A 23,650-nucleotide genomic window follows, 5' to 3' on the forward strand; every position below is an offset into this window, starting at 1 on the left:
TTTTAGGACAGTTTTGGTTAATTTTTTTTCTTCATTTGTTTATATTTTTTAAACCCCTTGAAGGGGGCCCCAAGTGGTCTAAAACTCTCACCATTATGGATTACTGCCATCTCACCTCTGTCTGCGAGGTTTTGCGTCTCGGGTTCGGCCAGTGTGTGTAAGTGAGGAAGCTTGTCAGTAGCTTCTTGTGGGTCGGTGGTTCTTTCCGGAGTTTTCCCGGGTTTTTTCTCCACCATTAATACTGGCTGCCATGTATAGCCTATCTTGTGCTGAAAAATGGTGTTAAACCCTACAACAACAACAACAACAACAACAAACCCCTTCACTGAGTTTCTTTGTGCTTTGGATGAATCATTATGAAGCTGTGGCAATTCATGCTCTGCTATTCTTCCTCAACCTTTTGAACCTTGGGTCAGGGTCACTCAATTTTAAGACTGCAATGTTTACCAAAAGTTTGAGACATCTACAGGGTATACAAAAAAAAATACAATGCCATTCTATTTAAGCAAAATTGGAACTCAACCTTTTCCATGATTGGTGTGGTAGGGCTACAGCTGTCTGCTATATATGTTTGAATTTTGGCAATTTTGCATGCCACTCCTGCCTGAGCTTGCAATGGTTTCATTTGGTTTATCTCTTTTACCACTTACTATGAGTTTGTAAAACATGTCTTTGTTTAATATACATGAGAGTTAAGGCAAAATCTCCTTAGGAGCATCACAATTATGTTTGGTAGATAGATGTACTTGATGAAAACATCAGCACTGTTAACATAGCTGTATGTATAGCTTGGACAGGTTTGTTGATTTTTATAGGATCTACAACAGTGTCTGAGAAATTCGCCAGTGGCTTACAAACTTGGAGTGGAGTTTCTTTAAAATTAAAATGTTACTTATCAAAGATTCTGGTAGTGAACATATTTTCAAAAGTAAATAACATAGGTTGAAGAATTTTTAGTCAGGATTATCAGCCTCACTGACATTGTTGCATTTACATGGCTGTGGATTAGTTGACTAAACTAATCAGCTAAATGTTGCTAGTGTTATAAATCACATGTTTTTAGTATGCAGCTGTCTGAAACTATACAATTTATTCAGGCCCTTCCCATTCTAGCCTCCAATTAAACAATTTCACAGCAATCATGAAAAATGCAATTGATTCTTTTATTTTTGTTTTTGCCATTTCTTTGTATGGAAATTGTAATTGTCTTAGTTGAAAATCTTGTTCCATTGCAACCTTTAGCAATATCTGTTAATAATTTCCATGATATATATAATGTATTTAAAAGCCTTTTGGAAATAATGTGACTGATTTTCCTGCCTAGTCATTTTTTGATTATCTTGTATCTAGAGGCTCCAACTTCGGATGTTTAGGTCAAAATGTGAAGTGTAAAAGCACACTAATAGGGTCCCAGGTGGTTTCTTGATCAAAGGGGCTCATCTTTGCAGCCCACTGCATATTAAATCTGCCCACATTAATTTGAACCTCGGATCAACCAATATGGTTTTATTAGAAAGCTTGCCATGTAGCTTCCCGTGGGTCATTCGTTTTTCCAAAGTACTTTCTTCACCAGATATACTGGCCAAGATGTATATCCTGTCTTGTGCTGAAAATGGTGTTAAAGACCACAAAACCAAACCTCGTATTAATCACATTATTGCTCACAAACTCAAGGAAAAAAGAAAATTCCTGCAGCAAACATTTCCAAGTATCAGCTGGTGCAGATCCTTTGAGAGTTTTTAGATCGTTTATGTTTTGCATCTCACTATTTCCATACATAGCGTGACTGGCCCATCCTTAATAGGGATAGGACTGGGTGTTATAACCTACAGCAGGTGTTTGCAACCAGTGGCATCCGTGACAAGACAGACTCTTTGGAAAGGCATGTGGTATGATTTGTAGTTTTTGTTTTGTATGCAGTAAAATTGTTAATTAAAGAGACAAATATGACTTTGCATGCAGCACTCTGCAGTGGAGCAGACACAGCACAGCAGTTTTCACAGGTTTCTGATGACTGATCTGAAAATTATGAAATGTCTTCTTTCCTTAAACCCGTCAACCTGGGGATATGATTAGTTCTTGGGCATGTGAATTTACCTGTAAACTGAAAAACAACAAAATTCACAGCGTTCCGTAATGTATTATGCTACACAATTAAAGCTTTTCTTCAGGTTTCTGTTATAGTGTATAATATTATTGTAATATACAGGTAAACTATTCACTAAGTCAAGCATTGAGCATAAATCCACAGTATTTTATTGATTGGAAAAAAAATACATGATTCTGGTAACCTGACCAACCTAATTTTAATGGCACCCAATCCTATAAATTTTCAACATTAATTACACCTCTATGGTCTTAAAATAAGTGCTAGATAAGAGTGAGAAGCAACAAGCTTTGTAAAATTCAACAATAATTTATTTCCATATACTACAAAGTGAAAATGTAAATAAAAGGACTTAAAGGTATTACAAATTCAGTTTCAGATAATCCTAGAATAATAGACACAAATCCTAATGGTTAAAAGTTCTGAAGAAGCTTTAGTGGAAATCCAGATTAAATCCAATGCTGGCAGTGTTGATATTCCATTGGTGCCTTGTGTTGTGGTGATCTGCCAACAGTCTTTTGTTGGATCACAATAATACAGTCCAAGAAAAAATTCTTATTTGAAATTTCAGTATAAATTCAAGTCTCTGTTTCCAAGAATGTTTTTTTTTGTTGGGAGAGCACTTTGTATTTCCAGAGAAGAATCACTTGCATTAAATAATTTGAATAAATAAAATTACAGCCCAATAAACAACTGAACACAACAATAATACAACTGATTCTGCCTCGAGATCTTATAGCATGAATAATGAATCTCTAGAAAATAAGATTATATGGTCTTCTACCTGACCTCAGTTCACAATTAGCATTTTCTATTAAAAAATCCACAAAATATTACCTAATGAAAAGTTCTTTCTAGAAGGTTCATAATGTTTACAAAAACAGTCTTGTATTAGTTATAATTAGACGTAGATTACTAAAATTATAATATGTTTAGTAAACAACAGGAACATCTAGCAATTTATGGGGAATTTCCAAATTTCTAGATGCAGATTAAGATAAACAAGTATACTACAAAACCAAAATCAATGATTTAGGTCAGGTAGAAAATGAACTTGATTTTGGACAATGTCATGTGCAAAATACAATGTTCCATTATTAGTAGTGTGTAATGAAGATAATAAAAAATAAAAATAAACCCAAACATACAGTGAAATTAAAAAGATGTGTAGAAACAATAATTAGAATCAGTAGTGACTGAGCCAAGTAATTTTACATTGGAAAGTGTGACATTAACTAACATGAACTGGATAAAAAGACAGGAATAAAAAGAAAAGAATTAGTACGGACTTTCCTACCCTGTGTTTGTTCACACTGTTAGCTGAACCACATATATTTTTACTTCTATTGGGCATAGACCTGTAGAGCTCAGGGGATGGTGTGTTTTGCATCCATTGTCCATACATCAAATAGCACACGTTTGTTATCGCTATTCCTCCTAAACTACTTAGATGGTGGACCTACAATTTTGCACACACCTTTGTCCCATTGTCTAGTGAAAATGGTGCAGCTCAGGTGTCCAATATGGCCACCAGAGTGGCCATCCATAAAATCTTGCCACTGTTATTCCAGAATGGGGTTTGCACTGAAAGACTTACGATGTGTAGATGGTTGTAGATGAAAATGATCCCAATCTGACATCAAATATGGTTGTCACAGTGGCCATCTTGAAAATATTATTGCTACTTCTCCAGTATAAATGGTCCTATGAACATGGGGTTTCCACTCAAAGACTTCTTATAATGTCTAGTTGGTCCTAAATATAAATGGTCCGATCTGATGCCCAATATAGTCATCCAATTGGCTATCTTGACAATCTAGTCATCATTCTTCAACAACTGATTTCACTAAGACTTTTTATGATGTCTAGTTGGTTTTAAAGAAAAATGATGCAGATATGAAACCATATCATGGTCAAATGGTCAAATAGACATGAGGTTTCCACTAAAATACTTCTTGTGATTCTAGTTGGTCTTAATTAAAATGATCCCAATCTGACATCCAATATTGTTGTGACAGCAGCCATATTGAAAATCTTGTTATTTCTACCCCTGAATGCATGGTCATATCTTGAAAATAGTTATCTCTCATCTTCTCGAACTGGGGGCTTTATCAACATGGACATTTCGGAAATAGACTTCTTATAATACCTAGTCGATCTAAATAAAATTTGTGTTAGTCATTTAGCAATTATGGCCATCATGATGAATCGTAAAATATAATATTCACTACTCCCTCAGATGGGATGATCATTATGACATTTTTTTTCACCAAAATGATGTGCACTTTATCCTAAATGAAAATGGTGCGAAGTTGACATCCAATATGTGTACATACATACTGTCCCAATTCCTCCTTATTTGTTTGGGAAAATCAGTTTAATGATCCCTGTGTTCCGGAAAAATGGATTTTGATTGCACATTCTGGAAAAGGCAGGATGGAAAATTTGAAACTAAACAAGGCCTGCATTAAGAGAAAAAGTAAAGCTAATGTGAAAAATAATAATGTCTAAAGCTTTGTTGGAAGGAAGGTGAATAAGGGCACTGAATTTGCACAACTGATGATATAACTGTCTGATTCCCTACTGTGTTGCATTCACTATACCACAGTGGAGGGTCAGGGAACTCTGCCAAGTGTTTATAATTGTTATCCAACAAAACTTGAGTGAGTGAGATGAGGAAACATTCGATAAGAGATCAAAATAAAATCTGGTGGCAGTGATGGCTGTTGACATTATGTACTCACTAAGAAATATATGAAAAATTCTGCTTATATGATTTTTCCTTGAAAGTAAAGTTCTGTCCTTGATTTTGGTATTCTGTGTCCCTGAAACGGTAGTTTTAGGGTGGGTGTGTCTGCTGAAGAAGATCTGAAATGGTTTCAACACTGGACAGGTGAAAGGAAGAAATAGTCTTGTCTTGAATTCCTTGGAATTCTTTTTGCCCAGTAGAGCTTTAGACTGTTCAGCTGATTATTGTTTATTGTGGTCTCATGGTTGCCATGTCTTAAAATTGTTATAAATGTAGTTTACTTCCTCTTTTTCAAGATGACATTATACTAGCTGCAATAAATTTGCAGAGCCATACCATCACAGTGTACACTTAATTATCAAATGTGAACATGGTGCTGTTCAGGAAAAGACTACTTTGAAACGAAAAGTTTAGGTTGGCATGCAGAATTTTGACTGCTTGCTTTATTTCCTGGTAAAGAAACATTGAAGTATAAAGCATAATGGGGAGAAAGCCATGTGAGGGTTTAATTATTGTGCAGCAGAAAATAATGAAATTCATGTGGATTTAGCAACTTGTTTACATGCATGATTTGTGTCTAAGGTGTGTGTGTGTGTTATACAGGATGCACATTGTCAGTGAGCACTCTAAAATCAACTGTTGCAAATAAGGTGGTCTTCACTGCCCTTTCAAGAATTGAATTCCTTCCATATGAAAAGAATGGGAATTTGTTTTGCACATTCAGCTGATTTTCCAGTGTAATTTCTAGAGAAATTAACACAAGTCCTGCAAGCCTGTAGCAATAATAATAATAATAATAATAATAATAATAATAATGATAATAATGATACTGATAATAATGACTTGGTTTAAAGAAGCTCATTTTGGTTAATCTACGATCATCCATGAGGACATCTTCAGTTAGGTTTGTAAAAGAATTAAATATATATATATATATATATATATATATATATATATATATATATATATATATATATATATATATTGGATACTACAAATATTTTATTAAGCAAATATATTATGACTTATAGAACTTTCTTTTCTTGCAGCCAATTGGTTTCTTTGAAACTGCCATTCCCTACTCAAATGTTGAAGATGTTCATGTTATATCCAGATGGGATGCAGGGCAGAAGTTTTGTATACGGATAACAATACCTGATGGTTCTTTATTGTTACAGGTGAGTTGCTGTCATGTAGCTTTTCATTTAGCCTGCGTTCACTTTAGATAACAGGCCAGTTAGAGACAGAAATGCCCCTGGATCAGAAAAGTATTGAGCCTGCCAACTGGGCTAATATCCCTTTTCAGTCACATTGTGGAGTTGTCTCCCATGCTGAGTGTTTATTAAGTATGAGGGTAAAGGTGTAAAATGACTGTATGATAGCAATGCCACTCAAAGAACACAATGTCACAATATTGGTTTTCCTATATTTGAATGTATTAAACTTGATGTGATTGTCTATTTGGTTCATTGGGTAATTATTTTACCAATTTCATAAATGTACAGTGCGACCCCACCATAACGCACCCCATGATAATATGAATTCAGATATAATGCAGGAGTGGCTTGGCTCCTGAAATTTCGTATATTCATTCGCACATGAAAAAATATTTTTTGTTCAAAGTACATGAAATAGTGTTTGAAAAAATTTATTATGATTTTTGGGAAGAGATCGCGTATGAATTCGAAATAATATGATCGTGGCATGGTTCCTGAAGTTTGAAATACGTGTACATGTATTTTTCTCATACCAGGAAAAAATATATCTTAAGTACGAGAATTAGTAAGTAAAATATTTATTATCATTTTGGGGAAGAGATCATGTATGAATTTTTATATAATATGATCATGGTGTAGCTTCTGAAATTTAACAATTTCACCAGGTTCTTAAAGTGTTATACCAGAATAAACATTATCGGAAATGTTACTTTTTACTGAACCATGAATAAAGCCAGTAAGTCATCTTTGTGATTGTCTTCAGTAAATTCTGTATACAAACATTGCTCAAACAATAGCCAATATGTTTCTTCTTTAACTGCATACACATCCAAGCAGCAGACAATGCGGTGGTTGATAATAGATTCTCACAATGTAATAAACATAAAATAATGAAAGCCGCCAACATGTTTGCTGGGCTTGGCGGTACTATTAGACGCAATCAGTTGACCAGTAAATAGTCTCCGCTTTATTGGCTGGAAATTGAAAGGGTATGAAATTGTACATGCATTCAGCTTAAAAAAATTTTATATCTAAAAGTGACTCTTGACTATTGCAGGCCTACAGCACTTAGTTCTCGGGTTTTACATGTGTATGATGTTTGTGTATGAATTCATTTTTAATTTCCTGTATTTTTATAAAAATATTTTACTGGTATGGAAAGGCAAGTTTACAAACAAGTCGTTCTCTGCACTTTGTGCAATGATTAGTATAGTAGTTTTCACATGTTTCTTTTGACATTCACAAAATCTGAAGCAAAAGTTATATGCATGCTGAAAGCATGTGTTGGTTGTTAATTATTCTTGCTGTAGTTGTTCAAACGAATAGGCATACAAGGGTTAATTATTGGAAATTTACAATGGATAAATGTACACGGAAACGCATTTGAGAAAATTTTAGCAGTATGAAATTTGTACAGACACCATTCATAGACCCTGGAACGTAATGAACTGTACACGTGCTTCATCTTTCTTAACCTAATTTTGCTGTTAATTTTTCCCATTGAATTCAGACACATAATGATCTGTGACGACATTAGAGAATAGCTTAAGTATGTGTGCAGTTTTTTCAGTGGAATTACATGCATTATGGATGAAGTACATGCCATGACAGCGCAATAGTAAATGGTGCTGATACCCTATTCATCATATACATTAGACAAGAATACACTTATGAATATACTTCATATTGGCCAATGAGTTGTTCTCTAAAAAATACAAAATAGTGTAAAACCCCGCATTAATGTGACCCTGCTATTATTGTGATCCAATTTTTTGGACCCCAATTATCGCATTATAGCGGGGTTCCACTGTACTTGTTAACAAACTGGTTTCATATACCTAGCATTTTGTCTCCCCATCCGTCAAGTCATTGTATTGCATTCAATTTATTTGTTATTTATTCAGTTAAATGACATTTTATTTAAATGAAGGATATGCAGTTAGTATGTACATTGTACAGTTTACTTCACTTTCTATTATGCATATGTTAATTTTGTACAGTTGTCCAGTTTGTATGAGAAAGTTGTGTCTACCTCCAGGTCCACAGTAGAAATTATGTGCCTTAAAGCTGTTCCTCATGTTTTCATGAAGCAGTCACTTTCCCTTTCAGACAATTATATTTCTGTATTGTGGTCCATACTAGAGGGTGATTTGGTTGAATAGTTACCCTGAAGTCTGTTATTTCACCAAATAGGATAGGTCATTTTACTTAGACATGATTTGATGACATTTGACTTACCTATTTTTTCAAAACAATGCAGTAATAATCAGGGTCATACCTTGATTTTTATGCCTATTACACTTCAAACAGAAAGTAGAGAGAAAATAAGTTTTGTGCTTTGTAGCCAGTTCTGGTGCTAATTTGATGATGAATGCCAACAATTATATTTTCATTAGTGTAATTCTTGTGAGAATTCACATCTTTGAAAAGAACAAGTGAAATGTTTTTAGTCTGTAGCCCACCTGGAAATTGAATTGTGCCTTGGTGGATGTACGTGTATCATGACTAGGTGGATGGACATGTATCTAGGTCAGTTACTTGTAAAATCAGTCATTTGTTTAAAAATTTATCCCATAAATGTATGAAAATGGGAAATCAAATAAATGAACTGTCATTGGTTTTGACTAATTTATTTTCGAGGTTACTGCTTTATGCAATATTTAACACATAATTGAAGCAAAGTAAGAAAGTTTTAATATTTTGTATAACATTTTAATAGTATTTCAGTAGTATTTTAATAATCGGAAATGAAAAATTTGCAGAAGTCAAGTTTAGAGCTTCAAACATTTTTAAACTTCTACCCTTACTTATCCCTATTTTTGACAACTGTACTCAATTCAGGCTGGAGAAGCTGGAGAAAGATGTTATTTCACCCAGATATTAGAGTTCAGCATGGACCCGACTTATCCCTTCTTTATTTCATGCTAGTTGATGTATTCTTACCTAGAAAGAAATCGAAAGCAACTCTCAGTTTCTTGTGGCAAACAGCACTTGAGTTTTAGACTTAACTGGTCATAGATCAAGAGAGCATAAATTATGGGATGGCCTGTTATCTGGTGTCCACTGTCTGTTTCTCCATATGCATGTTTTCTTTACACCGAGTCCTTGAAGGATTGCCATGCAGCTATGCATATTCATTCCGTGAATTAAGTTTAACTGCATCTGTCAAACGTTTTTTGCAAATTGACAACAGTCCATCCCAGAGATATCCTAGCAGTTAAAACTTTAACCACAATGTACCTTCATGGATAGTAAATGGGCACTGAGTAAAGAAAAAAGAAAATAGGATATCCCAGAATGTGATGTGCGAGCTGGTGCTGTAAATGTTGACAAACATGTACTAAAAAGAACATAATTAGATAGAAGCATGAAAATATAGGGCCTAACATTTTTATTTTTGTAACTTGCTTGCTCAGGGCAAGTAGGATTGTATCCAGGTCTGCATAAACCAAGCACTGATCCAAGAACCAAGTCTGTTCTATGAATATTTTACTACAGTTCACAGAACATGAACAAAAAAAATAAAAATTGCCAAAGTTTATGCAAAGGACAAATTCAGACCTCTACATACTTTATTGCTCATTGAACCATAAATTATTAATTTCATATTGTTATTTTTAGCACTACTGGTCATCTAATGGGATGCTCTGTTATCCGTCATCCTTATGTTGTCCATCCATCCACTAAGACAAGTTCCTTATTGCTACTTCTAAACTACCTGGAGGATTGCCATGAAACTTTACATAACCAGTCCATCCCATGGTCTAGTTGGTCCTAGATGAAAATGGTGCTGCTCACATATCCAAATATGAATGTTGTTCTGGCTTTGTGTGTGTGTGATTTGGATTTTTAACGTAGCTTTAACAATTTTTCAGTTGTATTGCTACGATGTCTGCAGTGTGACAGTTTATAGTGATGTCTAGCACTGGAGCATCATGATGCAGTCATGTAGCATGATGTCCCACCCAGTCACATCATCCTGACACCAGACCGACCAGTCCTAACACAAACTTCTTAATGCTGAGTGGCCAAGCCAGGTAGCTGTTAGTACCATTTTTGTAAGTCTTTGGTATGACTCAGCCGGGGATCAAACCCACGACCTCCTGCATCCGAGGCAGACACTCTAACCATTAGTCCACCGGAGCAGTGTACTGGCTATCTGGAAAGTTTTGTTATTGCTACTCCATCTGAATGAATGGTCATATCAAATGGCTTGAGTATTTTCAGGGTTTATTTAATCCTCCTAGTCCACACTAATTTGATACGTTGTACTCCTTGAATAATATGATAAGGGATGATTTCGATGCAAAGCCCTGACTCATTTGATACATCATACTACTTGAATAATACAATATGGGACGATTTTGATGCAAAGCTTTGACTCATTTGATACATCATACTCTTTGAATAATACAATATGGGACAATCTTGATGCAAAGCCCTGATTCATTTGATACATCATATTCCTTGAATAATACAATATGGGACGGTTTTTTATTCAAAAACTTGACTGATTTCATGCGTTGTACTTGAATAATACAATATGGAATGATTCTGATGCAAAACCTCGACTGATTTGATACATCATACTACTTGAATAATACAATATGGGACGGCTCCAGTGGCCTAGTGGTTAGAGCATCCACCTCTGATGCGGGAGGTCGTGGGTTCGATCCCCGGCCGAGTCATACCAAAGACTTACAAAAATGGTACTAACAGCTGCTTCGCTTGTCACTCAGCATTAAGAGGTTAGTGTTTGGACTGGTTGGCCTGGTGTCAGGATAATGTGACTATAACAGGGTATAGACCTGAATGGATGCTTGGATCAAATGACAACAGAACACAGTGTGATGAAAGATGGAAGTTTATGATATGAATTAAAAAAATATATACACGCATTGGAAGTAACGAAAGTGAGATTTAGATACTCTCTTGAAATGAAAATAAGAGTCAAATAATCTCCTATGAAGAAAGTAAGATTCACATAATATCATGTAATTTCATGTAATGAAAGTGAGATTCAAATAATGTCTTAGAGTGAAAATAAGATTCAAATAATCTCGTGGAATATAAATAAGATTCAAATAATCTCATGCAATCAAAATGACCCAATTGCACTCAATTGAAACAGCAATCAATTGAAACAAAGCATATGACTCGGTCATTTGTACAGTGGTATGATTCATAAGTATTTGTAATAACTTGCAAATGTAAGTATTTGTAAAAAGTGTATCGGCCGCACACACCCTTCATGGATCCACCATGCGTACAAGTTTACAAATTAGCGGTTTCGTCTTTGTATGGTCTTGATGGTTATATCATTTTCCATATCCATATAGACACACAGATGGCCAGACAGACAGCCTGATATATCCGCACACACATATGCACCGACAGCACACAGTTCTCCTAAATTTGGTTGGCACACTTGTATTGGCCATGCCCACCCTTCATGGATCCACCATGCCAGGCTGGAACTCGCCAGAAATTTTAGAAGCAATAAAGCAAAGAGACCAACTAAAATCAGTAGGAAATCAAACTGAATATAGAGTTTGGAGGAATAAAGTTATTAAAATGATACGTCAAGCCAAACAAGTGCACTACAAAAAAGTGCTGGATGAAAACCAATATAACCTGAAAGATATCTGGAAAATGATTACATGGTTTGGTGCAGGCAAATGTTAGAGTAAAGATGAAATTTTATCCCTCAATCATGAGGGCATTTATACTGATAATCCAACTGACATATCTAATATTTTTAACAACTTTATTGTTCAAATTGCTGAAAAACTTAAAGAACCCAGAACTTCATCTGATCATCTGGAACTCAAACATTTTTGTGCTAAAAAACTACCAAACAATATAAAGTCTGAAATTGCTGAAATGAGTCCAGAATTTGTGTTGAAGTATATTTAAAAAATGGATGATTGTAAAGCTACAGGACTTGATATGATTGGACCAAGGCTACTAAAGGTAGCTGCGCCTGCAATTATAGAGAGTATAGTTTTCATTTGCAATGAAAGTATTAGGTCTAATAAATTTACACAAACATGGAAAGCTGCCATGGTTATACCAGTGCATAAAGCAGGAACAAAAGATGATGTAAATAACTACAGACCCATCTCTATCCTTCCTTGTCTCTCCAGATTACTAGAAAAACATGTACATAATTCTTTTCTCAACTGTTTGAACACTTATGATCTTATTCATAATAATCACTCTGGCTTTTGCCAGAATTACTCCTGTGAAACTGTACTTATATCTTTGATTGATAAATGGCTGAAAGCATTAGATCAAGGAGAAATGGTAGGCACTGTTATGGTTGATTTTCATAAAGCTAATAATCGTATAGACCATGAAATTTTGCTTGAAAAGCTGAAAATCTATCAATGCAGTGAAAACTCCCTAAACTGGTTTACTTCTTACTTAACCGACAGAGTGCAAAAAGTAACTTTAAATTGTCAACTTTCTGAAAGTAAAAATATTAATTGTGGTGTACCACAGGGCTCTATCCTTGGACCTCTGTTATTCATTCTATTTATCAACGATTTACCTCTTAAGATTGGAACTTCAGTTTCTTCCACTGACCTCTATGCAGATGATACTACACTGTCTGATATGGGTAAAACTAAAACGGTATTTGAAAATAACTTACAAGATGCTCTCAACAGACTTCAAGTATGGTGCAAGGAAAACAGTATGATCATAAATACGGAAAAAACTAAACCCCTACTAGTTACAACACAACAAAAACGAGCAAGGCTAGATAGCGACAAACTCCAGGTTCTCTTTGACAACATGAGCCTTAATATGACCTCTCAAGATAAAATTCTTGGCGTATTCATAGAAAAAAATCTTACTTGGTCTTTTCACATTAAACATGTTTCAAAAAAGGTTACTTCTTATCTTTGGCTACTGAGGAAAATTAAAACTTACATTCCTTTTCAGTATAGGGTCATCTTTTATAAAAGTTATATTCAGCCATATCTGGACTACTGTAATGTAATTTGGGGTAATACCTCTAATTCAAACATAACAACACTTTGAACACTCCAAAAGAGGGCTTGCCATTTAATTCTAGATGAGTGTATAGACAATTTTCAGGATGCAATTAATAATATAAAGGTTTTAACAATACATGAAAGAATATTTCTTAGAAAGGCCAAGATGCTAATGGTACTCCAAATTTAAGGTCCATAAGAAGTAAAAATTACATTATACCAAGGCCAAAGAAGGAATTGTTTAACCCATTTTATCCTGAATACGACTGCGCTTGTAATACCTCATTTTATCCTGAATACGACTACGGTCGTACTCTACTACGTATGTGTGTAGCGTCTCTAGAAACACGTGTTATACATCACAAATATATGTGTACTTCTTCACCTACACAGGAAATGGTTAAAGCACACATGCGCAGTGAAATTTAAAAACAAAACGCGGTTGGAAAAGAAATTGTTGACTTGAAAATCGATCGATAAAACGATGGACGACAACTCTGATGTAAACATGGATGTTGATAGTGAGGGTAGCGACATTAAGTTGACGATTTTTATGATTCCGATGATAATATTGACTTAAATGATGGGCTAGAATTTAATAAAGTTGATGAAAGAGATGATGCATGGCTTCATGCACTTTTTGACAGTGGTTCGAAGGATGAAGCTGACTTTGAAGGCTTTCAAGAAAAATGGGTCCGGGATGATTTTTCACTTCGGTTGCAGCCAAGATTTAAATTGATAGAAGGAGCAACACCCAGGAGGAGCCGATGCAAAACATTATTTTGAGTTACTTTGGGATGATTTAATCTGGAAAAAACTTGATGAAAAAATCGTTATGCTGAAAGATTTCTAGGATTAATTTGTGACAAGTTTTCATGAGAAACTGCACGCTGAAGTACATGTTCCAGAATGTGAAGTAAACAAATTGTTCCTTGTGTCATATTGTCCAATTTTAGTAAAATTATTATAACTTTTGAACTAACAGTGCTAGAAACTTCAAATTTGGACCAAAATACTAGAAATTGAATTATCTTTATTTTATTCGCATAATATTAGGAGCATTTCATTAATTTTCATGGACAAAATATTCACTGAACATCTTGGTAAGTTTTTCAATTTGTTTTTTTTCTCTTTCAAGTCATATTTCAAAATACAGTTGTGAGCATGTACATTGGTAAATGATAACAAAACATATATAACTGTGTTGCAAATTTTATTACCTTTTCAGTGATATATAGTTTTATATACTTTATAAAAGAAATAACATTGTTACAACATTTTTAGTTAACATGGTGACGGTAGTCACAATTTCAGCGGCTGCTGCTGTGTGATGCTCCGTTTTACCACAATGTATTTAGAATTGCTTCTCAGGAATCAGGCACTGCAGTTGAAATTGGTAAACAGGGTAAAATGGGTTAAAAAAAGTTTTCAATATACTGTTCCACTGGTATGGAACAACATTCCCAGGGACATAAGGCAGGCTCCTAGCATTTCTTCCTTTCATAATCAGTGTCTTAAATGGATGAAATCTTTAGAAAATTGAACAGTTCTGATACAAAAAATACCACCTGCTTTTCAATAATTTTGCCTCAAGGTAGATTAGTCCTGTAACTAATTGAATTACCTTCTCTAAATAGTCTTTATTGTTGTTATTATTATTATTATGCAACAGACATTCATATAGACATACGTACAGACAGGTACCGACAGGTTCAGACAGCTACAATAAAACCAAACTGGTCATAATAACAGGTACGGAATTAAAATCTATAGATACATGCTACTAAAATAGATACGTGCTACTAAATTAAACCCTTAATATCAGTTTGTAACAATTCAAGAGTTTACATCGTCTGCATAGTAGTAAAGGCATCATTTCACGATACAACATTGCTTCACATATCAATAAAATACAAATCTAAAACTTACCCTATGGCTGGAGAACAGAAATGGAGAATGTTCACTCCTTGACAAGATCCAATGACCAGTGTGTGTCAGTTACAAAACAAACTTACCTTAAATCTACAGGAGAGTGAGTATTGGTAAGGGTAGAATACCCATGCATACCCTGCTTTTAGTGTGTCTCGCCACAAGTGATCTACACCAAGATACATGCTAGTTCAGTTGTTTACCTAAAAAACAATTATCCACCCTAAGTAACATTGTATGCAGGTACATCGAAAATGATCAAATTGTTCTATGGCGAAACCAAGTTATTTCTTGCCTTATTCTGTGACAGTGTCTGTGGCATGATGCCCCAATGCTAGACATCACTATTAACTGCCACACTGCAGACATCATGGTGATATGACTGAAAAATTGTTAAAGCTATGTTTAAAATCCAAATCACACACACACACACACACACACACACTCACACAAACAATATGGGATGATTTTGATGCAAAGCCCTGAATTGTTTGATGCATTGTACTCCTTGAATAATACAATATGGGACGATTTTGATGCAAAGCCCTGACTAATTTGATACATCATACTCCTTGAATAACATGATACGGGATGATTTTTGATGCAAAGCCCTAATTTGATACATCATACTCCTTGAATAATACCATATGGGATGATCTTGATGCAAAGCCCTGACTAATTTGATGCATTGTACTTGAATTATACAATATGGGATGATTTTGATGCAAAGCCCTGACTAATTTGATACATCATACTCCTTGAGTAGTACAATATGGGATGATTTTGATGCAAAGCCCTGACTAATTTAATGTGTTGTACTCTTTGAATAGTACAATATGGGATGGTCCTAATGCGTATATTGCTTAAGATAAGGTAAGGAAAGCAATAAATGATAATGAATTCATGGATAGCTCCAGGATGTGGTTGTACAAGTTCTTCAGTTTTATCAGATTTAGAAAATCATACTGTACCATTACTGACATAATTGTATTAATGTACTGTTTAATGCCTCGTACTTTCCAAATGACTGATGTATAGCTGCAATTGTTCAACTTCTAAAAACAAAAAGGTAACCAAATTAATCCAAACAATTACAGTTGAATAAATCTGTTACCAGTAGTGTTGGGACTCAGTTGAAATTTCATGATCCATCATCTGTTACACCAACCGATCGATGATCGATTATTAACACATTAACCCCTAGCGGTGGGTTAACATGGCAGGAGGTAGTAGCCTACTGCCGAGCTCTGTAGCATCATGGTCATGCATGATTCACTAAAGTGGGTGGTATTATAGAAAGGTAGACAGATGTAGCTCTACAATGATATCAAATGATCTGGAATATCTAGTTGCCCTACAGAATACAGATATTAAAAAAAACCTCATTTTTTGGACCCGACTTTTTTCTACCTAAAATTCGCCCATGGTCGAAATCCAATTTTGTGTATGGATTTTAGACTTTTTGGTCTCAGATCTAAGGCAAACCGGTATGAACTGCAAACAGACAGATGAACCTTTGCAAAAAGTAGGATAAGATGGGCATTTGGAATAAAGAGTGGTCTTGATATAAAATAATAGCTCTGTTTAGCAAAAAACAAATATAGAAAAATAAAAAGAACTCCAGCTTTTACCCTTCTGCTCATACGCGAGCCAAATAGCCAATGAAAAACAATGTTTCTAACACAACTAGTCAGTATGTTATTGAAAGATCACCTGGGATTTGGTGTTTTCGGATCTATTCAGAAATAGCTTTCAAAATGTGTTTCCTACTCGATTTTCAGGTGAAAATGGCAAAAACCTCCAGGGGTTAATGTGTTAATCAGTTAAATATGGCTGCCACGTGACTGAAATGATCAAAGTAGTGCATCAATTTTAGACAGGGTCTAACTGGTATATAATCAAAGTTTGTGTGATAGGACTTAATTATTTAGGATTGTTGTTTGTTAAATTTCCTTAAATGAATGGAAATTATCAGAATTGTGTTTATTTGTTTATAACAAAAACAGGTTAATTAAAAACAAATTATCAAAATTGTGTTTATTTATATAACAAGAATTTTAGAACATGTAAACAGGTACAATCACTTACAATGTAAATGCTGTAATGACTAAATAGTAGATATATGACTAGAACCACTTAATCACGATTATAATTAGATGATTAACTTAATTAACATTACCAGTAGTCTGAGTCTTCAACATGTGTGCAAAAAAGAATACATATTCAATGGTTAGTAAAGGCATGAATAATCTTGAACAATAGCATTTTTGTTTTGATTTTATGATCTTTTTAGGCGAGTCTTGCCAGTCAATCTTATAAATAAAAAGCAGTCTGAGCTTAACCCAGAAAATGTGGATGTGATGGTGTTTCTACATAAGAATATGAAGTTGTACGGTCTTGCTCCAAATGTTGATTGAATGACACAGTTGTACCTACACGTATTACAATAATCCAAGGTATATGGATAAAAAGCGTGAATCAAAATATTAACTTTATTGTCAGTAATTTAGCATAGTCTGCATAATCATTTCTATAATTATTATTGGGGGGGGTATTTCAACTCACTAGTAATCAAAGTTGAATGAATTTATTGGCACCATAAGGAAACTCAATCATGAAAAGTTGTACTTGATTAATTAATCAAACTGGTTGAACATGTTATGCTTGAGTAATACATTTAATTGGAACCGCAATAGTTACCAGTTATTAGTAGTTTTTACTAATATTCTGAATAGAAGACATGTTGAAGGAAACCATATACTAGTTGAAGAACAGGCAGGATTTAGAAGAGGTTACAGTACCATGTTCTGAACACACTTATTTGGAAATATTTGAGGAACAAGAAAAAGTCAATTATATTGTGGATTTATAGATTTTATGAAGGCTTTGATAGAATTCATATGAAAGTTTTATGACCTGAACTGTGTAGGATTATAAAGATGTTGAAAATGTTGCAAGTATAGGTCAGAGCTTGTGTAAGAACGTTGAGTTGATTTACCAGCTCCCTTCAGTGTCCAATGGGTGTTAAATGGGGCTGCATATTGCTACCATTGAGGCCAAACCCGAGACTCGAACCCATGCAGATAGGTGAGATGGCAGTGATCCTTAACAGTGAGCACTTTAGACCACTCGTTCACTCTGGGCCCCTGGCCTTTGAGGTAAATGAATTCAAAGTAGATAACAAAAGCATAAATAGTTACTATTAATAAGTATACTGTTGTATATAATAATTTTAGAGTTTAGTTCAGGTTGTGAAATGGATTTTTGAATGATATATGCCAAGTAAACATTTAAACACAGGCTTAAAATAAATGTCACAAACCACAGTTTTTACTTTTTGGTATTATTAATTACAAGTTTACAGTTTTCATTCCCTACCCATCTCAGTGACTGAAAGTAAAGAGTCACCCACATGTCTGAGAGAGATGATGAAGCATTATTTTTGGACAGACCAACATCAAAGTGTGAACTTTAAAACTTTTTTGTGGCTACCATTCTGGTGGCCTTAGTGTCTGGCTCGGATGTGGGAGGTCGTGGGTTTGAACCACAGCTGGGTCATACCAAAGACTTATACAAATAGTACTAGCAGCTGCCTCACTTGGTGCTCATGATTAAGAGGAGGTAAATGTTAGGACTGGTCAGCCTGGTGGCAGGATAATGTGACTTGCTTGGACATGATGCCATGTGTCTGTTGCATTATGCCCCAGTGCTAGATATCGCTATAAATGGAACATTTCAGACATCATAGCGATATGACTCAGATTATTAAAGCATCATTAAAAATCCAAACCACAAACACAAACATATAATCTATGGTCCAGTACTTCCTATAGAAGAAAAAACATAGAACGAAGCCAGATGTTAGGGCTTCTGCCCACATATTCTAGACATTAGTTTTAAAAAAACAACAAATCTATTTTCATTTTGTTTTCCTTCATTTTATTGACACAAGAAGTTTTTGCACAGACTTTTGTGCAAATGGATGTAATAATTACCATCAGTTGTTTCCATGTTCAGCTGACCATGTTGGGGACCACAAGTCTTTATATGTCCAAGTTTCATCAAGGTTTCAGGAAAGGAATAAATCAAACTCCTCCATTTAGATGATCTTGAGGGGCCCCGAGTGGCTGAGTGGTCTAAAGCGCTCTCCGTCATGGATCACTGCCATCTCACCTCTGTCTGCGTGGGTTCGAGTCTCGGGCTCGGTCAATGTGGATATGTGAGAAAGCTTGCCAGTAGCTTCTCGTGGGTCGGTGGTTCTTTCCGGGGTTTTCCCAGGTTCTTCCTCCACCATTAATACTGGCCGCCATGTTTAGCCTATCTTGTGCTGAAAAATGGCGTTAAACCCAATAACAACAACAACAATTAGATGATCTTTACATCAACTAAGAAATACAAAGCCCCAGTGGATGTCTTGACACCAGTATTGGTTAAAAAATGGATGAACCATTGCAAAATTTGTAAATATGATAACCAATTCATTATTGTGAGGGTCAGCTTGTCAGAAGAAAATGGATGATGTAAATAATGCCTAGAGGTTTATCTAATTTATACTTACTGATTGGTTAATTGATCAGCATAGTTGACAAGTGGTGACAAGTCAATTGCCTCATCAGGATGTTCCCTCTGACATGATGAAGAAGTGGTTGAGAAAATTCATTTGGGTCAGATAGGTCCTGAGTCAGTCTTCACATAGCTAGCTTTAGAAAAACTTGCTATGGGGCAGCTGGAAAAATAGTGAAGAGATAGCTATTGCTGAGTTAGCCCCCCACCCCCCCATGTTTATACGTGTCAGCATCAACAGCAGGGTTGTCCCTTAGGGATTTGACATGCATTTATAATATAAGTCAGTCATTCACTGGTTGTGTGTTGGATTTTTGTCCTGTGAGGAGTTGGGAGCCAACACAGATTCATAAAGCAGGTGCTTTTAATCTTCTTCACCATATTTGTGAAGTTTAGTAATTTGCTAGAAGCCTGTCATAGAAATTCATCACTTACAGCTGTTTGATTGGTTGCTTCTTAAGATTTGAAAGTCTATACTGAATATATTTGATGCTATTGTTCAGCATTACCTGCTCTTCATTACACTTCTGGAAAGTAATAGGTTCATACAATCCCGCCAGTGAAGGATTGCAAGAAACTTTATCTTTAAGGTCATACTTGGCAGGAACACTAATATTTTCTGCCAGAGATTGTATTCAGAGCAGTCAACAGCACTAGACACTTTTGTACCATATTAGGCAACTCAGTAATCAGGGGATCTTGTTTGAAAAGTACTGGGCAGGTCAGCTGTGATTAGTCCAGCATAAAATACAACCCTCTCAAGATGGTCATATGTATGGCTTCTGGCTTGCATGTCAGCAGCATATGCATGCTCAGTGTGTGCAATAACTGCCTCCAGGTCCTTTACCTACGTTTCCTTGATAGCTACTGAAATAGTTTGATGGAGCTAAAATGTGCCAGATCAATTTCAATCACATTTGCTACTTTCAAATCGATGCCACCTTTTGGGTTAGAAACGGTGAAACCCAAATGTTACCATAATGGTATCCTCGTATACTGGCATAAATGATGGAGCAAATAAAAGTACTAAATTTTCCTTTTTGAATATTCGTCAAATAATTAAGATAGGATTCAGATATTTGTTAATGCTACTTTTCTATTTATTTGCCTACCACCACCAAACCATACTGGAAACATGGTGACTTAATCCTATTTTGTACAGGTCTTGTTTAAATTTATTGACCCACCACCACCAAACCATACTGGAAACATGGTGACTAAATCCTATTTGGTACAGGTTTTGATTAAATTTATTGACCCACCACCACCAAACCATACTGGAAACATGGTGACTAAATCCTATTTTGTACAGGTCTTGCTTAAATTTATTGACCCACCACCACCAAACCATACTGGAAACATGGTGACTAAGTCCTATTTTGTACAGGTCTTGCTTAAATTTATTGACCCACCACCACCAAACCATACTGGAAACATGGTGACTAAATCCTATTTTGTACAGGTCTTGCTTAAATTTATTGACCCACCACCACCAAACCATACGGGAAACATGGTGACTAAATCCTATTTGATTCAGATCTTGCTTAAATTTATTGACCCACCACCACCAAACCATACTGGAAACATGGTGACTAAATCCTATTTTGTACAGGTCTTGATTAAATTTGTGGGCATTCATACTCAAATTCAGAATAATATTTTTGTTATTTTCCATGTTTACCTTCAAACTTGGTATGACCTAAAACTTCTTTAGTACTGAGGATGGACTAACAGTAAAGAAGGTAGTTACTTTATTACCTGTTCAGTTACATGTTGGAACAATCCTAAAAGATACACCCGGAACTGATTTTATTCACAATCAAAATCACACAGATATGTGGCCAGTTTAATTTAATTAAATTTGGATTCGTTTATTCACTTGTTTGATTGGTAAAGATTTTGTTAACTTTGAAATGAACCCTTTTGTATACAATATTTTTAATTAGCTTGATGTATTTACCAGAATGATAATTAATAAAAATGGAAATGTGACAAGTAGATCAGCTATTCTGAACTTTGACATTATAATTGCCTTGCAAGTCCGAGTTAAATATTAATTGATTTAATATGTTTAAAGTAATTCTCATGCATACTAATTCATCCTTTTGAGTGTTTCTTTCACAGGATGCTGCCAGACACTTTTGTTAAATCCATATTTGAATACTAATTTTCTATTTGAATGTTCACAAAAAGGTATTCACATTTGAATGTGTGTATTGGTGATATCTGATACATCCTCCTGTATCTTTTTCACAATGCCTGCCTTTTATACAAAATTCAGACATTCCTTCAAACTTGGCACAGACAAGTGAGAGATGACTCACAAACTTTTTCTAGATCTGTTTGGAAAGAATCTAATTTAATGCCAACACATTCTACGGCAACTTTGATTGCAGCATAAACATGATTTGGTGAGGCACTAGCCAGTGAAACATTAGCTATCATTCTGGTGATGGGCATCTTGTCTACTGGAAAGAGGTACCTTACTTTCTCTTGTTCAAGAATCGCCCAATCAGTGCTCCTGTCAGCTAGTATGAAGATTTGTGTAGCTCTCTTTGTATTGGTACCTTCAGGGAACAAACTAGGGAGCTGAGTAAATATATACTTTGTGATGACTATTGATGTAATTTTTCCTAAATTAAGACCATCCTTTTGCTGAATATTTCAAGCTAATTCAAAATCAGAGTAAGGTTTTCCAGATTTAGTTACCCCATATGCAGTGTTGAAATTATACTCAAGCTGTTTCTTCTGGTCTGCACTCAGCTCTGTAACATGTTATGACTTTTGTGGTCTTCAACTAAGTAACAGAAAGAATCAAAACCAACAAGTTTTCTAAAATCAGCAAATAATTATATTCTCTAGGTTATAAAAAAAGAAAATTTAAGAGGAATTTACAGTATTGTGAATTAAATCCCAAATAATCCAAAAAGTTCTCTTATGAGTCCAAAAGTATATGTATATAATATTCTGAATGAATTCCAGTTTGGAACATGCTGATGTATAAATAAACTTGAATAGTTTGATGTACCAACAGCATTGGTTTATCACAACGATATTATTCAGAATATCTTTTGAATGAATTCACAATAATCCCAAAGTATTGTTAATCCAGTCACTTTAGTAATTGTAATAAACGATATAAAAAATTCCTCAGATTATATCTGAACACAACTAAATGTAATTTCACTAGATTGAGATTAAAATAGGAATGAATAATTTATCAGAACCATATCTAAAACCTACAGCACAGTAAGATGACCAGGATGTGGGTCACAAGTTTGCTTCAGGAACTTTCTAAAGTAAAAAGGCCATGTCAATATGTTTACAAATATTATCTTAACCCTTTACGTCATGCAAGCGCCTTTGGATGCCTCTACTCCATTTGCATGGAAGTGCCTTTTGATGCCTCTACTCCATTTGCATGCAAGCGCCTTTTGACGCCTCTACTCCATTTGCATGGAAGCGCCTTTTGACACCTGCTGTACACATCAGCCATTTAAAGCCGGTTTTCATAGCACCACCTTCGGGGAAGACCCCCTATTAGATACTACATTCATTTCTGTGAATGACAATTACGTCAGATCACGTGGTCACTGTTTATGCACTGGTTGATATCTGTAATTTAAAGTAACTGGGTCGTAATCTCCACTCTCCAAAATGGCGGTCGCGGATTTCATTCAGTACTTACAAAGTTTTCACGATTAGAATCACAACTATGAAAGCTTCAGTAACTTAGGTAAAGGCTCTGATAATGATGTAGGCAGCAATTAGTTTTTATAAATTATCAGATTCAGATGACTTAGTGATGTAGACGCAGACGAAAAACTTTTAAATTTCGAGTATGAGAAATGGCAGCTATGGTTGGTCACACGGCCTCACTGACATGATGGTGAACGAGTTCTCTCAAGATTTTAAAGCACATAAAAATTCTTCCGTGAAAAATAATTACACAGCTATAACAATCGGACTTTACTCTTAAATTTTTCCATACATAATAGATGTGTACCAAAAAAGTAAAATGGTTAAAATTGCTGTTAAACATAACATACTATACATTACTTAACAGTTAACAGGCAGGCCTATG

The 23,650-nt window shown here is 35.0% G+C and overlaps 1 protein-coding gene across 1 annotated transcript in view; it reads left to right on the forward strand.

Annotated features, from left to right (window-relative positions):
- The window catches only part of LOC149785850 (C-Maf-inducing protein-like), a 225,754-nt gene that overhangs the window by 12,664 nt on the left and 189,440 nt on the right, over window positions 1–23,650 (forward strand). The window contains exon 2 of the mRNA XM_089979809.1: window positions 5,906–6,034. Within this exon, the coding sequence (XP_089835935.1) occupies window positions 5,906–6,034 (129 nt within the window). The remainder of the gene's footprint in view (window positions 1–5,905; window positions 6,035–23,650) is intronic.

Source organism: Sinohyriopsis cumingii, chromosome 13 (genome assembly GCF_028554795.1).
Source record: "Sinohyriopsis cumingii isolate HCF-2022 chromosome 13, ASM2855479v2, whole genome shotgun sequence".
In the NCBI taxonomy this organism is placed as follows: Eukaryota; Metazoa; Mollusca; class Bivalvia; order Unionida; family Unionidae; genus Sinohyriopsis; species Sinohyriopsis cumingii.